Source organism: Bombyx mandarina, chromosome 04 (genome assembly GCF_030267445.1).
Source record: "Bombyx mandarina strain Sakado chromosome 04, ASM3026744v2".
NCBI classification, from domain to species: Eukaryota; Metazoa; Arthropoda; class Insecta; order Lepidoptera; family Bombycidae; genus Bombyx; species Bombyx mandarina.
The window spans coordinates 7,193,571-7,211,878 of record NC_143211.1 but is presented as its reverse complement, the minus strand read 5'-3'; the positions used below and the strand labels follow the sequence as shown (position 1 = coordinate 7,211,878).

Genomic DNA, 18,308 nt, shown 5'->3' with positions numbered 1-18,308 from the left:
CATCTAATTCGAGGACGACGACCGGTGCTTGAAGAATCTAAAAGCACCGAGAGTGGATCTGGGAGATCCGACAATACAATGACTGACATGTTTCGGACGACGGCGGCTTTATGTTTACGTTGCCCCGTGTTGCTTGGGTCGGTTAAGTTGTATAAGTTTTACAGTGTATGTTGGTTTATCCATTTTAACAGAATACGAACAGGGAGCCCGTGGCATTTTTAAATGCAACGTCTCATGTTGAATACTTTGATACAGTTTTTTTTTTTATTGCTTAGCTGTGTGGACGAGCTCACAGCCCACCTGATGTGAAGTGGTTACTGGAGCCCATAGACATCTACAACGTAAATGCGCCACACACCTTGAGATATAGTTCTAAGGTCTCAGTATAGTCACAACGGCTGCCCCACCCTTCAAACCGAAACGCATTACTGCTTCACGGCAGAAATAGGCGGGACGGTGGTACCTACCCGTGCGGACTCACAAGAGGTCCTACCACCAGTAATTACGCAAATTATAATTTTGCGGGTTTCATTTTTATTACATGATGTTATTCCTTCACCGTGGAAGTCAATCGTGAACATTTGTTGAGTACGTATTTCATTAGAAAAATTGGTACCGGCCTGCGGGATTCGAACACCGGTGCATCGCTTCAACACGAATGCACCGGACGTCTTATCCGTTAGGCCACGACGACTTTTTATCTTGTGAAAACCATACTTTGGTGCATTCTACAGAACCCATAATAATAAAACAAAATATTGCGAAAAAGAGCAACCTTGTTGTGACCGTGTCCGTATAAGGCTGTGCGAAGAACGGCCCGCATGCCGTGTCTGTTTGTGTAGCCCGCAGAACTCTAAATAATAACTTAATACATATCGCGAGGAAAAGATTTTTTTTTTCACTTATTACATTTCTTATCAAACCGAGTCTTCATTTTAAAATAATAAGAAATGTACCTAAGTATATCTGTAAACGCTTTTTAGTAAAAAGCCTCTTCATTATACATATTTGCAAATAAAATAAACAACTGATTACTTACCTTACATTCTCTTTGAATACAAATTTTAATATAATGTAGATGTCAGTTTCTTATCCTATCATTATCAAATTTTTTAGGGAGCTTTTATTACATTACTTTCTAAAATCCGCCTTTAGCTTCTTCGGTATACCTATATAATCTTTACCCATATAGGTATCTATCAGGCCGGATTGATTTTAATAATGGGACGAATGACTGGTATTAAATGGGAGAAATCCATCCAATGCAGACCAATTCACAACATAATTTCTTCTGATTTTCCTAAATACAATCCTCAACCTTGGAAGTTTATGGTAAATAGCGTTTAATTGTTGTGCTAGTTGTTGAAACACAAATTAGGCACCGATTTAAAATTTTATTCATAAAATCATTAATTGCGGTGATGAAGGGAATGGATTGTTTTCAGGAAGGTAAATCACGTATCGAATGGTTGCTATCATATGAATATCAACGCATGTGGTTAGATGAAAGAGAAGCATGGAAAAAGCGTATGTATCCAGAAAATACAACAGTAAACGTTGACATTGTAAAACGATATGTTTTAACTTTCAAAACTGCACATCAAGCCATAAAAACGCAAAAAAAGAAACTGTTCAAGATAAAAAAGTAAGTTTTGCAATACAAAAAAAATTTTATGAGAGTGCAGTGATACTGTAGTACATTTTTTGTTTTTGATGTATAGACGGATGACCTACTGGTGGTAGAACCTCTTGTGAGTCCGCACGGGTAGGTACCACCACCCTGCCTGTTTCTGCCGTGAAGCAGTAATGCGTTTCGGTTTGAAGGGTGGGGCAGCCGTTGTAACTATACTGAGACCTTAGAACTTATATCTCAAGGTGGGTGGCGCATTTACGTTGTAGATGTCTATGGGCTCCAGTAACCACTTAACACCAGGTGGGCTGTGAGCTCGTCCACCCATCTAAGCAATAAATAAAAAAATATGAAAAGTTCAAAAGCACCATTCTGCTTATTGCTGCTCGATTGAAAGGTGGTACGGGGGCTATATATATATATTACATTTGAAACCTCGATCTCAAGCCTAAACACGTCATTAGGGATCCTCCCGATCCATTAACGGTGCTTTTAGGTACCTCAAGCACCGGTCACCGTCCTCGCCGAACCCGTCGCTTGCGACGAAGTGCTCGACAAGTAAATAAACCCATAGATAGACACAGCCCACTGAGTTTCACGCCGGATCTTCTCAGTAGGTCGCGTTTTCGATCCGGTGGTAGATTCTGCGAAGCACTGCTCTTGCTAGGGCCAGTGTTACTTGTTAGCTATACTCCCGGTTTGACGCATTAAGTACTGCTTCACGGCAGAAATAGGAAGGGTGGTGGTACTTACCCGTGGGGACTCACAAGAGGTCCTACCACCAGTAATTACGCTAATTATAATTTTGCGGTTTTGATTTTTATTACTCGACGTGAGGTTATTCCTTCACCGTGGAACTCAATCCTGAACATTTGTTAAGTACGTATTTCATTAGAAAAATTGGTGCCCGCCTGCGGGATTCGAATGCCGGTGCATCGCTAGATACGAATGTACTGGACGTATCCTTTAGGCCACGACGACTTCATGCCTTTCTTCAAATTTCAAACAGGTTTCATAAATATCGTTTTTCAAGCTTTTTACTTTTTTATTGTAATTATATTATTTCCGATGTTTCGAATAAGTCGGTACCACAATTTTCGTCATCACGGACGACTTTTTCGTCCTTTAGGCCCTTCGTACACAAGGCTACGCAAATCTTAGATACTCGACGATTTTAGTCTCCAAGCGACTACCGCCATAGAAATCCATTGAGGTTCGTACACGAGTCGCGTCGCCGATATTCGTCCCGCGACTCGCGTCGTGCCAATCGCGCGCGACCTGCCTGTCGAGATCTTCGCTACATAAGTCTCGGCGATTTCCAAGATAGCGGAGCAATTTTTTGATATTTTTGTTTCGGAAGTGGAAAAATATCCTTTTTTATGTAATTATAAATTAAAGGAATACTCAAAAAAGGAAATAAGAGAAAAAGCTTTGGGTAGCAGTAGGAAAGGCCGTTAATATAACAGATTGGTATATTTTTATAGTTTTAAGCATAGTCAGTTCATAGTTTTGTAAACAAGTAATATCTGATGCTAAAGTAATGGTATACTGACTAAGCAGGAAACTCGCGTCTTGCGATTCATTGTCGTGTGTACGGACCGTGCGCTACTCGATACTCGCGACTTGATACTAATGTCGTTTACAACATTAGTTTTGAAGATTTGCGTAGCTTTGTGTACGAAGGGACTTATGGTTTCTCGAAATTGGTTAGGCAGCTCAGGATTTCTACTTTTCACCAGCCAGTAATCAATACCTGTTTTTTTTTTCTAGATTTGAGGGAATCGATAGTAAAACGAAAAGTAAACGGTCTACCGATGATAAGGCCATGGCTTATATGAAAAACAAAGATAATAAGAAAACGTCTCACTAATATTGCAGCAATGAAATGAAAATAAAAATGAAACATGATAATAAAGGTCTCTTACTTTAACAAATAAAGAAATACAAAAAAAAAAACATTTAGTAATAAAGTTCTCTTAGATATTTTCTCTCAATTACTGTAGCTTTTGCCGACAAAGTTTTGGAGACAACTACCCTTGCTATACTGCGTTTGCTATTAGGCAATTTTAGAGTAGGTAAGTAATTCACGACTACTCTTTCATTAATTTTTTAGCTTATTCTCTTGAACCTTGAACGTCAGGCTGGTTTAGTCAACTACATGACAAAACGCTTTCGCTTCCAACTAATTACTCTAATTCCCTTACAAATATCTCCCTCGTTTTACAATTAGCTATCATTTGGGTTGCTTATCATAGGTTTTTACTGGTGGTAGGGCCTCTTGTGAGTCCGCGTGGGTAGGTACCACCATCCTGCCTATTTCTGCCGTGAAGCAGCGTATATATGCAGCGTAATAGCGTAATGCGATTTCGTTTCTTCAAGTTGAAAATTTGCAGCATTTGCGATTATTACCATAAATTTTTTATCATAATTGTTGTTATACAAATTTTTCATGTTCCATAGTAAATACTATAATAGGATTTAAATTTAAATAAAAATGGACAATTTTGTTTATTTAAAATTTCCATTTCTTTTTTTTATTGCTTAGACGAGTGAACGAACTCATGGCCCACCTGGTGTTAAGTGGGTAGTGGAGACATAACTTTAATTCCGTCACCCACCTTGGGACGTGAGGTCTAAATCAAGGTTCTATAGTAAAGCGGCTGTCCTGATCTTCAAACCAGAATGCATTACTACCACTACTACATATAAATAGGCAGGGTGGTACCTACTCATGCGAGCTCACAACATGCCCAATCACCAGTAAATACGCTAACTATAATTTGCGTGATTTTTTTTCCCTTTTAGGTAGTCGATCTACTGATAGTATATGGATACCGTCGCTCATGGTCGTCAGTAATGCCAGGGGCACAGCTAAGCCGCTGTCTACTTGAGTACTTTCCGCAAGCCTCGTTAGAAGGAAATGTCATAGCGCTCGGAAAACACCGTGGAAGATAGTTCATTCCAACGCGGAACGGTACGTGGCAGAAAAGTACGCAGCAATTTCAGTATGTAGCGTATTAAATATATATATATATATTATATACTAGCTTTACCCGTCGGCTTCGCTGGGCATATAAAATTAACATTATTATTTCTCACCCCCACAAAGATTCTCATCATTAACGCCCCCGCAACTGATGTAGGGAGTCCAACACTCCTATAAATATGAGCCTATCCATAAGTACATGTATTTTCTACATGGATACCAAGTTTCAAGTCAATCGGATGCATGGTTTTCAGTAGTTGTAACGGAACATCCGTAAAAACCACTGTAGATTTATATATTATTAAATATAGATAATACAGAAAAAACATTATTTTAAGGAGTTAAAATAAAAAAAATAAAAATTGTGATGGTATTTATTGAAATTTAAGATATTTTCATTTAATTTAATCGTTGATTACCGCTTATGTTCGAAACAACAAATTACAGTCACTAAAGACAATGATAAAAAAATTAATTAGGATTATTTTTATATGGAGCAAATTAGTATGTTTATTGATAAAAGTTTAGCGAGAAAGACTAGGGATTTCAACGAGCATTACATTTGAAAAATACTTATATAGTCTAATAAAGACGAAAGAGATTATACATTTACCAATCTTTAGGTTTACTGTTTCATCACGAATCTTAAAATATGTTTGGCATTTTCTTATTGTTACCATTTTGTTTTTTTTGTTTAAAAGCAGGCTTTCTAATTTGTATCATTTATTCAGAAAACAATGTTCAACAAAAACACAAATGTATTTTTTTGTTCACTCATTAACTAGAGGCTGTAATAGAAGATACTTAAATAAATCAGTCCTTTATAAAATGATGAAGGTCATTAAACTGTTTAGCCATATACAATATCCAAATTATAAAATAAACGATATCGCCAGGTCGCATGTCCTGCGTGGCCATTATGAGCAAACTCTCCAATTAATGCAAGTCAGAATAATCCATGGTAATCCAATAAAGTCATTTCAGACAACGTTGTGGAAATTTCCAATTGTCATGCAGATTAGCATACCTCGTAATCAAAATGACTGAGAGGTGTGGCCTCAAGGTTGGGCAGGTTTGCGCTCAACGCACTCGGATGACGAAGTGGGAAATATGTTTGAGGGTGACTGCAATTGGAGAGGCCTATCTCCAGCAGTGGACTGCTATAGGCTGATGATGATCATGATAAAAATAAACCGTGATAAAAACAAAATTGGAATTTTCGTTATAGATGGAATGATTTTGGTTTTATCTTGATGTTAATGCGCCAATGGGAGATTTTTATTGGTGATGCGTAGTAGTATTACGTGTAATTTGATAATTTATCCAAACTGGAAACTGAACGCAGAGCCTGGGAAACTGCTACCGGAGTGGAAATCGAATTGCGGCCGATTACCTCCGAAGAAGGACTGGAATACTACATTAGGGTCGATATCTGCAACAAATTTCATAATTCAATCAGTTTCATTCAATCAATCAATCAATTTAAAGGACAATGCCCAAAAGTGGGCCAACTTCATGACAAAACTATTTGTACTTGAAAAACTATGCCTTATTTTTTCATGTTGTTTAGTTTATGTATCAACATTTCTTTCACCCTGGCATTGTTTTACAAAAAAATAAATTACTTATTTGATAACATCCCAAAACTGAGTGCCATAGTTTTTAAATTCGCCAATAGACAAAGGTAAAATTAGCTCATACAGCCTTATAGTAAACTTATATGCTGACAAACGAAAGAGTTGTCTGTGACTTGAACAACAAATTAAAAAAATTGCTAATGGTTATAATTCACAGACTTTTTAGTTTATTGTTGTTCAATTCAATATTTATGTATTGTAAAAATAATTATTACTTAAAACCATGAATTATTTAATATTTTTAGATATTAATGATTCCATTAGTAAAAATCTCAATGGCCTACCATTACTCTATTCTTATTATATATGATCAGAGAGTTTTGGCAGCAACCCGAGTGAAGCGTCACTTGAAGTTTTATTTTATGTTTTTTTAATAGCTTATTGTGATGTATAATATACAAATTGGGTGTTGTTTTGTGTATTAAATGTAAATAATCGTTGTTCACGATTATTGAGGCATTGGAATAAAACTGTGGCTAACATAGCAGTGACTGTTTTTTTTTTTTTCAAGATAAAAGGTTGCGGAAATTCACGCTCACTCAATGTGCTATTCATCAAGTTGACGTCAAAACTCCCAAAAAGCAATAAAAAGAAATACACCGGATTTTTATTAACATAAAAAATATATAAAAAACATAACTATGACAGACTAGGCTGTATAGGCTACGCTCTTTGCCTGCTTGTTGGCGAATTTAAAAACAACAACAACAACAATATCGTTGCCGGCTTCCGGATTTCATTTCATTTTATTATTATTATGAGGATATAATAATAATAAAATGTACGTAAGGGCTTATTTCTAGCAACATTAACCACAATTAACTTATTTAATACTGTAAATAATTATGAGAGCGATTATTGATTTCGAAGAAAACAATTAACAACTTAATTTTAGCTGCAGAAAAAAACAGATTTCTCTTAAACCTGGGTGAGAATATAAAAATCGTTTTCTGAATATGAAACGATATTTCTTTGTCTATCAAATTAAGTTAAAATCATCATCACCCGACAACTTTTTTTAGGGGCCCAAACGCCCATAGAAAATGGGCATTGTCCTTTGTTCAGTAATTATGGAGATATGCACAAAAACTAAATGTATTCATTATAAATGTCCTTTCTTATTAAAGTAACAAAGTGTAAAGTAACTAATAGACATAATGTTAAATTAATTTTAATAATAAGTTTTACCTACTAGTTTTTTTATTACTTAGGTTGGTGGACGAGCTCACGGCCCACCTGGTGAAGCGGTTACCGGAGCCCATCGATATCTATAACGTAAATGCCGCCATCTACCTTGAGATATGAGCTCTAGGGTCTTAGTTTTTACAGTACAAATAGGCAAGGTGGTGGTACCTACCCGTGGGGACTCACAAGACGTTCTACCACCAGTAACTACACAAATTATAAATAATTTTAACTTGATTACTACAATTACTTTAATTGTTAATTTCTTAAAAAAGGGCCATACTAATAACGATTTGAGCTGACAAACTGCTCTTAAATGAACTTTATAAATAAAATGTATTAAAATGTATTTTTTGTTAAATTTACCACTCATTCCTGCGCCGTCATCATGGAGGTCGTGTCCGTCGTCGTAGCGTTTACGTTTCTTGGGATCGCTAAGGATGCCGTAGGCTTCTCCTATTTCCTTGAAGCGACGCTCCTGCTCGCGACGTTCCACCTCTGTGGCGCTGGCGTGTCTGTCCGGATGATGGACTAAAGCGCGTTTCCTAAAATGTATAAAATTGATTTTAGTTATATTGTTAAAAAATTGCAACGTGCTTTATAATCCTTTTTTACGCTTTTTTTTCCTAGAAGTCCTACCACCAGTAATTACGCAAAATGTAATTTTGCAGGTTTGATTTTTATTACACGATGTTATTCTTTCATTGTGGAAGTCAATCGTGAACATTTGTTAAGTACTTATTTAATTAGAAAAATTAGCTATAGCTTGTCCTTACGGAACGAACGTAGGAACGAAATTCTTTACAATCGATTTGAATCTCAGATGAAATTAAAAGTTTTATTTAATATCTTAGAATAGATAAATTATATAAAACATGATAAATAAATAATAGGGATGATACAATGGTTCGCGTTATTCTCGTTAAATCTCGACAATTGCATACAAAACACACACGCACACGCACACATACAAAGAACTACAAAAAATCAATCATTGAAAAACAATTTTCATGTAATATAATATGTACCAACCTATACGCCTTTTTAATGTCGTCTGTTGAAGCACTCTTGTCGACACCAAGGATTTTGTAATAATCTTTACGTTTAGATCTCTTCAGCGCCATCTTGGCCTCGTGCAGCAACTGTTTGGTTTGTTTGCTCTTATCGATCTTGTACAGTCTTTCATAGTCTTTAACGGCCTCCTCGTATTCGCCGAGCTCCGTGTAGCATTTGGCTCGTCTCAGAAGAGCCTTTACGTAGTTTTCGTCGAGTTCGAGGGCGGCGGTGCACGCTTCGGCGGTTTCATTGAGCATGTTCAGCTTCGCACAGACGGTGGCCTTATTGAAGTGGAGCTTGGCATTGACGGTCCTGTTGTTTTTGTCTATAGTTAACGCTTCGTTGTAAAGTGCGAGGGCTTGTGGCCAGCGTCCCATTTTGAAAGCTTCATTACCTATTAATAAAAATAAAATTGAATGTAATTTTTATTTTATTTTATTGCTTAGATGAGTGGACGAGCTCACAGCCCACCTGGTGTTAAGTGGTTACTGAAGCCCATAGACATCTACAACGTAAATACGCCACCCACCTTGAGATATAAGTTCTAAGGTCTCAAGTATAGTTACAACGGCTGCCCCGCCCTTCAAACCGAAACGAATTACTGCTTCACGGCAGAAATAGGCAGGATGGTGGTACCTACCCGTGCGGACTCACAAGAGGTCCTACCACCAGTGGGAAATACTAGAATGGCTAGAAATGATGTGATCAGTTCTTAAAAAACATGGTTATAATATATAGGCTACCTCGAAATACTACTCAATCATCCATCTGTGGAGTATGTATTCAACCATAGTTCCAGTTTGAAGGGTCAAATATCGATTATACTAATGAAAGGGATATAAAGTGGATGTCTCAAGATGGATGGCGACATTCACTTAGCATTAGGTGAGCTAATATGTCCATCTATCTATTAAAAAGCTACAGAAGAGTTAGTTTTAATAGTTTAATGTTAAAATATGTTATTCTCTGTTATTATAGCAGGAACTAACATACCTTCTTCTTTCTTTTGTTTTAGTAGTTTAGCTCTCTTGTAGGTTTCCACAGCTTTCTTATGATCTGGATTGAGACGCAATACTTGTTGAAAGTGTTTAAACGCTTGTTCGTCTCTGTCCTGAAATTTATATTGGAATTTTTATTAATGATTTATTAACTTTTCACTTATGTGTAATACTGTTTTAATTTTTCGATTTTGTGTATGAAAATAATATATCGAGATGTGAAAGGCTATTTGGTTTAAGCGACGTTTCGCTTAACACGCGACATTTATCTTTGTAATCAAAGGTCCGTTTTATTTGATATTAGTATCAAAGCTGTTGTTTTGAAGATGTTTTAATTGAACTTCAAGTATGTTTAAACCATTCAACTAGCTGAAAAAAGTTTTTTTTTTATGAGATGTTTTTTGTCACACTTTCACGCATCAATATGTACTAGGGGTCCCGCAGTAGTCGAAATTCGACTATAATTAATTGGAATTGTAAGTTTGTACACTATTATGATTGTATTTTATACTTCTATAATCACAAATTTCGCCAAGACTACACTATAAAAAATATTAACAAAGACAAACAATTATCAACAATTATTAACAATCTATTCTCAAATTGACCACAAATGTCAAGAACAAAAGTTTGACAATAAATAGTATGCATGCGTGTGTGCGTCAAATACATGGTATGTAGTGTGTGTAATGTTTTCTTTATTGATTTAATGTATCTTTTATGCATTATTTACAAAAATTATGAGCATTGTGCGCTTCTTCTCTATATTCTCTATAAGTGTGGAAAATTTTATACTCTTCCGTCCGCGCATTTTTCGTAAAAAGGGATACAAAGTTTTTGGTTCACGTATTAATATATAGATAACGTATACATATAGGTAAATTATATTATAATCAATCTTGAATTTTACACTACTGTAAAAATTATCCCCTATCAGCTAGGATTCTCTGGTGGATAATGTACTGTAGCTTTTTTTTTCCTATTTAAGCTGATAGCCTTGAGAGGCTATATCAGCGTCGCCTTAACTAGTAGGTGAGCTCACGGGGCTCAAACCTGATGGCGTTGCTAACACGAACCCTAGCAAGAGCCGTGCTTCGCAGAATCTACCACCGGATCGGAAACGCGACCCACTGAGAAGACCCGGCGAGAAACTCAGTGTGCTGTGTCTGAGGGTTAATTTACTCGACGAGCCCTTAGTCGCAAGCGACGGGTTCGACGAGAACGATGACCGGTGCTTGAGGTACCTAAAAGCACCGGTAGTGGATCGGAAGGATCCGAAATGACGTGTTTGGGGCGACGTCGACTGCTTTCCATTCTTTCCGCAGGATCGGGAATGTAGTTACCGGCGGCCACGATGAGAGGGTTCTCGTGTACTGCCGCTTTATCAAAGTGGGTATTGTAGCATTAAGTTTGGCCCTGTACATGTTTTACTCGTATTTGTGCAATATTTACTACTTTTTTTTTAATTAATAATTTTGCAATTTTACTTACTTCAAAATACAAACATAGTCCCCTGACGTATATAGCCTCTGTATCCTGACTATCAAGTCGTAGTAAATCATTAGCAATCTCCTGGGCTTCCTGGCAGCGTCCTAGCAATGCTAAGCATTCAGCTTTTGTCAGTTTACATCTGTAAAAACATCAGATATTAGTCTTCAGTATTATTGACTTTATTACTCACCTATCTAATTTAAGTGATATAAATTAATCACCCATCTAATTTAAGTGGTTATCTTCACAACCCATTAAAAACTCTTTACAAATATCATTAATAAAAACACAAAGCAATAAATTCAGAGTTTAGGTATGAACTCTGTGTCAATAAAGTAAATTTCCTTAGACCACATTCAATATGGCATATACATTTGTATTTTAATAAAATTTGGTACTTAAATATATTTAAAAATATTCAAATGTGGACAGTACAAACTTAACTCACTTCCAAATTGTAATATGCAATACAATAAAGTTGTTGAATGCAATAACATCACATACTTAGTGCAAGAGGGGCTGTAGTCTAGGCAACGGTCCATACAGAACACTACACGTCGATAATCATTAGCATCAAGGGCACGCTGGGCATCTTCATGTAACCGTTTGAGTGTTTCCAATGCCCGCAATTCACCACTAACACACTCAACACCACCTAACTCAGTGGCCCGTCGAACAGCTTGCTCACCATTTAATAGATCTCCTGTAACATAGTATTACGTTTAAAGATATAACATCATATATATTACAAAATTTAATAGTGGATATTAAAAAAAAATAACCAACTTGGTATATGGGACTATAACAATTTTAGCAGTCTAATAACTGAATAAATATATAAAAAATATATAATATAATGATTTCATCTTAATCTTTTCATAAGCTACAAGAATTTAAAGGACAACTAATTAAAAAAAAATATTACCGCATTTACTTACAATTATAAATATTATTTAATTTGTTCAATACTAGTATATGTTGTTAACTTTAAAAAGTATACTTTTGCTGAGATCTTTTGTGTGCTACATATCTAATATTGACGGTACTATGTTAGTAGGCTTTCCTGAAGTTTTCAATTAGATAAAATATACACAAATATATAAATTTAAAACAAATCAAAGGAAAATTAGTTGTATTTAATGAAACATTTCAATGTTTAAAATTATCATTCATCATCTCTATGGTGGCATGCAACTGATCAAATATATTTGCCAAAGATTTGATTACATTTCTTAAGACAATTGTGTGAAATTCCTTATGTCATATATTTTCTACTAGCGACCCGCCCTCGCTTCGCTTCGGAAACATTAAAACACACATGAAACCAAAAAATAAAAATAAAAAAAAAATTTAAAAAAGTAGCCTATGTTCATCAGGGACAATGTCGGCTTCTAATGGAAAAATAATTTTTCAAATCGGTCCAGTAGTTTCGGAGCCTATTCGAAACAAACAAACAAACAAATCTTTCCTCTTTATAATATTAGTATAGATAGGTTTTTTCATGAAGAGAAAGTAATATGTTCATTTGTAATTTTCATTCATCAAAGATTAAGACAAAAATTAATAAAAAAATGTATACCATTTCAACAAATGGTAACTAATAAAGTATTCAACAACCTTGAATAATAAATAAATTACCTAACGCAATACAACATTTCGCAGCCCGTATGTATCCTTTGGTGAATGTTGGATCCAATGATACAGCTTTCTGTGCATCTTCAAGAGCCTTCTTATACATGCATAGCATCATGTAACATGCAGATCTGTTGCCATAATATGCTGCATTTTCTGGGCACAGTTTTATGGCTTCATCATACATAGCCAATGCTCCTTTGTAATTTTTAAACTTATATAAATAATTACCACTGTCTTTTTTTTCTTCAGCCAGGCTTGAAAAAGAAAAGTACATGTTGTTTTGCTAATTATTCATTTTGTATTCATATATTGGAAGTATGTTGTTGCAGAATCTGTAGAACCCCATCCTAACCAATGTTTCACCTAACCTGTTTTTATTATCATGTAAAAAAGACCGGTGGGAAGTAATTTAAGATAAACGAAATTAAAATCTGCTCAGAAATAAGAAAGTTCCATGCCAGACAGGGTGCATTATAATGAATAATGACATCAATATTCACATGAATACAAATTTAATACTCAATTAATGTTTAGACCATTGAAGAGTGATCTGTTAAATGTAAAACTTGGGCTATTGTTAATTGATTATATTAGATGTACAAAATATTACTTGTACGGTCCTTAGTTTTAGTATAAATGTGGCGGACAATGGATAGTTGTGTGAATGCGAACGTGGTTGGTCCTCTTGAATTTTGTAAAAGTGAAACAAACTGCTACAGGTACATAAGTTTGTATTTCTACTTCCCCAAGCACAAGCGCCACCCTGATAATGAGCATAGTGATAGTATAATACTAAAATTTATATACATTTAATTTAAATTGACACTTTATTATCAGTCCATTTATTACGCATTGCCACTGTGATATGATTGTTCAACATGAAAAAAAAAAATTTTTAGAGGCTTTTAAACACCACATCGGTGAAAATATTCCTTATCTAAAACCTACGTGACATAATATCTTGTTCAAATAAATTTCATTGGGTATTTGTTATATAATGCCCTTGTCAGAATTTTCCACACAATATTTCAAAAGTTACAGAATGGGACAGGCTCCAGAACACAAAGTTTAACTTTAAACAGTAATTTATATATTTGCTTAAGCTTATAAGCTTATTTTTGGCTGTGCGATATTGGCCTAGGATAGCACCACCATCTCTATGAGTAGGTGTCACAAAGGCAAGTGACTAATAGATTCACTGTCTAATGGACAAGTTTGCTGCTAATGCTGACTATATATTTTAAGGTGACTGGCAGCATTAACATTGAGATGATAGGCTCTAGAAGTAATGTTACAGGGGAGCAGTGAGTTTGTTCACCCATCTATGCAAAAGATAGAAAAACTCATCATTTCTAATAACTTCAAATTAGAGGACTTACACAGAGGACAATGATATTTTTTTGTCCAGCAATCAATCATATAAATACAAAAAACCAAGGTGCTTCTACATCCAGAGCATATGATGAGCTTGCACTTGGGAGTTATAACCATACTAACTATATCTGCCAGAAATCAGTGACTCTTTCCAATTTGAAAGATGAGACAATCATTTCACAGTACTATTGAAACTTTCACCGTAGTTGGTTAGAGGCATTCACTATATCACATCTAAGGCTCTGGTAACATTAGTTGCAACCATCCTAGTTGTCTACCATCTAATGCAATGATAATCAACATGCTAAATATTTACTAATCTGTAGTTTCATGTGAATTGAATTTTTAATTGAATTTTCATAAATTTGTCAGCAGACCTGTATCGAATGTACCACATACACGGATAAAAATTTTATGGCTCCTAAGATAATCGTCTGTGTCATAAAGACATGAAATTTAAAACCAAGGGTTCTTTTTGTGATTTGCCCTACCAGATGTTTTTAAAGTAGTTACACATGATTATTTTGGACTGCGGAAGTTTAACACAAATTTAAAACAAAGAAATTATTGATTTTCAGCATCCTATGTTAAACAGCAGGTAATAATCAATTTATATAATTTATTTCCTAGAAAACCCGAAAATGTTTTTTTTTGGAAGTAGGTAGAGCAAACCTCAATCTATCCACCCTGAATTTCACGATGAGGAATAGTATAGCGTCATACTCAACGTCGTAATATCAATAATTCTTAAGATGTAGTTACAATCTACTTAGATTTTGAATTGTAAAGTAGGTCAAACCAAAAGCATCATTAGATTTCCCCTTAATGATTAAAAAACCGTAAATATTAAAGGGGTTATGATTATGTTTTCTTAGGATGTTAGAATTATAGATTTTACGCATTTGCTACGTACCTCTCCGGGCTTTTGGGTACAAGATCTTCAATGTTTAAATCTAAATCAAGAACTTCCGACTCTGCCATTTCGTCTTCGTCGACTGTACCTATTTTTATGTGAAACAAAATGAATGTCCTCTAAATAAACATCTAAATTCAGGTGAGAGATGTATTAGTGATTAATCTGGTGTATTTTATTCTCTTTGTTACCGTACAATGGGGTAAATAGGGACAAAATCGACCTTCAGATTGAATTTTAAAATAGTTCCAATTAAATAGTCACTGCTCAACCAAAGAAATAAGTTGAGTCTTGAACGTACCTAGGTGATAAAAACCGTTACATAATTTTAATTATTCATTTTAAAGAAATAATCGGTAAAATAATGGCCGTCCCAATTTACCCAGCGTCCGGGGTAAATTGACACGGTTAAGGGTTAAATTGGGATATTTGTAAGGGTTGTCAACTCGCAGTACTGCGATATATAGGTAGGTGCCATATAATTATTTATATGGACCGAAATGATGAATACAATCCATAACTTAAGCACAATACACAACATAGTGTAAATTAAGCTGGTTTCTATTCCGAAGCGATGTGACGTGAATGATAATCAACAATACAATGATCAAAAAAAGTATGTGCATGTTATATTTTAGAAAATTATTATTTAATTTCCTTAAAAATCACAACTCTGAAACAAAATGATAAAATAGAATAAAAAATAGAAAACAAAAGGACTGGAAATGCAATAATACAATTTTATTTAATCAACATTTTCAAAATAATCTTTGAGCAAGAGTAAGATCAGGTGAATAAGATAAAAAAACAGCTTTATCTGATTACTGCCAATAATAATAAAAATAAAAGAAATTCTTTCTAAGCTAAATAACTAAACTCAATTAATTCACTCACTCATAATTGGATATCTCGGATTTTTAATTAATGTTACATTTAAAATCTGAGGCCTGTTTTTATTTGTGTGTGCGTTTTGAATGTTAACAAAATCATGATTCGACGCGTGAATAGATTCTGAAATAACAAAAGTTTTGATTCGTTTGAGTTCTTTTAACTTTAAATTTTTTTTATTGCTATAAAGAACATACGACCGGGCAGATATTACAAGGTAAATGTCGCGAAAAAAAAGTAATTATATATATACTTTTCTTTTACCTATAATACTTACATAAACTAACTGATAAACACATTAACCTTCTTTACATCACGCAATTAAGTGATAGTATAGGCTAAAAAATCTATTATAAGATATCAGTGACAACCCTAACAAGCCATCCCTATTTTGTCTTTTGGCGTTCCAATTTTGTGTTTTCTCGTCCCTAATTTTTCCAATCTCGTTCCCAATTACCCTACATACGTCCCAATTTTCCCCAAAAAGAAAGGAAAAAATATACATTTTTTATTTTGTCGAAATATTGTATTTAAAATAAGAATATTGCAACTTACCGTTTGTTGTGGTATTTCCAGGTGTATTAAAAACTTATATAAACTGTGATCTTATTGAAAAAACAACGATAATATTACTTTTTTTAAAAGTTCTTTAAGCTGTTTTAAAACGCACTTTTCAACCACTATTTTCAATTTAATTTGACGAATTTTTGGGACCAACATAACTCATATTTAGTACTTCCATAGTTAACTTGGTTTTTCTTCTATACATTGATAAATATTAACATAAACAAAATTAGGTAGATTCCGTGCTACAGGTACTTTGAGAATCTTCCGCAGGTTTGTCCCAATTTACCCCAGGATCCCAATTTACCCCATGTCATGGTACAGATAAATTATGTGCAATTTGCATTGAAGACTACAAAAAAGGACACCATAGATTATACACATTATACGACATTTTTAGGCGGGTAGCACAGATTTATGGCAATAAATAGCCAAATTACAAAGTTCAGATCGGTATTTTTGTAATAAAATTAATCATAAGATTTCCATACCTTTAATATTTGTTTTGTATTCTGACTGTTTACAAATAAAATGGCATACAGATCAATAGCAATAAATAGCCAAATTACAAAGTTCAGAATAATCGATATTTTTGTAATAAAATTAAACATAAGATTTTCATACCTTGAATATTTGTTTTGTATTCTGACTGTTTACAAATAAAATAGCATTGAGTTCCCGCCTGATTAAGCCACAAAACTACAAAATTAATACGATAAGTTGTATTGTCTAAAGGTTTATTGAATAATAAAATTGAAAGATTCGTTTCGGGGGAGACCCAACTACCATATCAGCCCATAGTCCAACCTCCAGTTACCAAAGGAAGGAAAGGGAAAGGGTAACTGACTCACTCCTAACATTTCTTTCCTCTTAGGGGAGAGAGACTGCAAGCTAGCATACAAGCCAATTTTTTTTTTAGGATTGAGGCATTTCTTCTAGTACGGAGGCATTTCTAGTTTCACCAGGACAGGTGGGATGGAACCAGGACAGGGTGGGATTTGCTAACAGCTGCCCGATCGCTTCCAAGAAGACCTAACAGCTATCGGATTGCAATCGCGACCCGCTGAGAAAATCTGGCGAAAGACTCAGCGGGCTAATGCATGGGTTGCACGTCGAACGAGTTCGACGAGTAAGAGTGCATTCGTGTTGAGCGATGCACCGGTGTTAGAATCTCAGGCGGGTATCAATTTTTCTAATGAAATACGTACTCAACGAATGTTCACGATTGACTTCCACGGTGAAGGAATTACATCGTTTAATAAAAATCAAACCCGCAAAATTGTAATTTGCGTAATTACTGGTGGTAGGACCTCTAGTGAGTCTGCACGGGTAAGTAAGTACCTCCTCCCTGCCTTTTTTAGCCGTGAAGCAGTAATGCGTTTCGGTTTGAAGGGTGGGGCAGCCGTTGTAATTATACTTGAGACCTTAGAACTTATATCTCAAGGTTGGTGGCGCATCTACGTTGTGGATGTCTATGGGCTTCAGTAATCACTAAACACCAGGTGGGCTGTGAGCTCGTTCACCCACCTAAGCTATAAAAAAAATTAAAAATTATCTTTTATGAAACTATCGTTTCATTTAGCCATACTAACATGATGGAGCATAAATAAGGATAATAAAACTTTTCAAAAATGTTTTTTTTTAAATCAGGAACGATTTTTCCCTCATATTATCAATGGTGTCGTTAGTATTATCGGCTGTCCTCGTTTTCGGAAGCAGTCTCCTAGCACCCAGTGTAGGAAACCACCAAGTATATCATTCCTGTCTAGCGAGACAGGGAGCCCACAGCTCAGGCCGAAAGGGTTGCCCCGTGGCTGGAACCGTCCCTCGTAAAAGGTAACAAGGACCCGACGAGGCACAAGACTTCACAGAACATACATACAACAAGAAAGGACGATAAGAAAGAAAGGAAGAAATTTAGTAAGAAAATGCTGAAAATAAACAGTAAGAT

General features: G+C 35.1%; 2 protein-coding genes across 4 annotated transcripts; one reads left to right on the top strand and one right to left on the bottom strand.

Annotated features, from left to right (window-relative positions):
- The first annotated feature begins 705 nt into the window (after positions 1–705).
- Positions 706–3,545, top strand: LOC114247486 (uncharacterized). 2 transcript variants are annotated; one of them, XM_089740252.1, is made up of 4 exons: positions 706–952; positions 1,193–1,332; positions 1,446–1,645; positions 3,401–3,545. In XM_089740252.1, the coding sequence occupies exons 2-4, from the start codon at positions 1,222–1,224 to the stop codon at positions 3,498–3,500; spliced, it is 411 nt and encodes a 136-aa protein (XP_089596378.1). In that variant the 5' UTR covers positions 706–952; positions 1,193–1,221; the 3' UTR covers positions 3,501–3,545. The 2 variants fall into 2 exon arrangements, with proteins under 2 accessions (XP_089596378.1, XP_089596377.1); XM_089740251.1 differs by having other exon boundaries at positions 706–1,332.
- A 1,431-nt stretch (positions 3,546–4,976) lies between these two features.
- Positions 4,977–16,762, bottom strand: Tpr2 (Tetratricopeptide repeat protein 2). 2 transcript variants are annotated; one of them, XM_089740250.1, is made up of 9 exons: positions 16,680–16,762; positions 14,906–15,096; positions 12,622–12,872; positions 11,488–11,686; positions 10,984–11,122; positions 9,488–9,605; positions 8,471–8,888; positions 7,805–7,983; positions 4,977–6,048 (listed from the first exon to the last, which is right to left on the bottom strand). In XM_089740250.1, the coding sequence occupies exons 2-9, from the start codon at positions 14,971–14,973 to the stop codon at positions 5,936–5,938; spliced, it is 1,485 nt and encodes a 494-aa protein (XP_089596376.1). In that variant the 5' UTR covers positions 14,974–15,096; positions 16,680–16,762; the 3' UTR covers positions 4,977–5,935. The 2 variants fall into 2 exon arrangements, with proteins under 2 accessions (XP_089596376.1, XP_028042455.2); XM_028186654.2 differs by lacking the exon at positions 16,680–16,762 and having other exon boundaries at positions 14,906–15,510.
- Between the last annotated feature and the right edge of the window lie 1,546 nt (positions 16,763–18,308).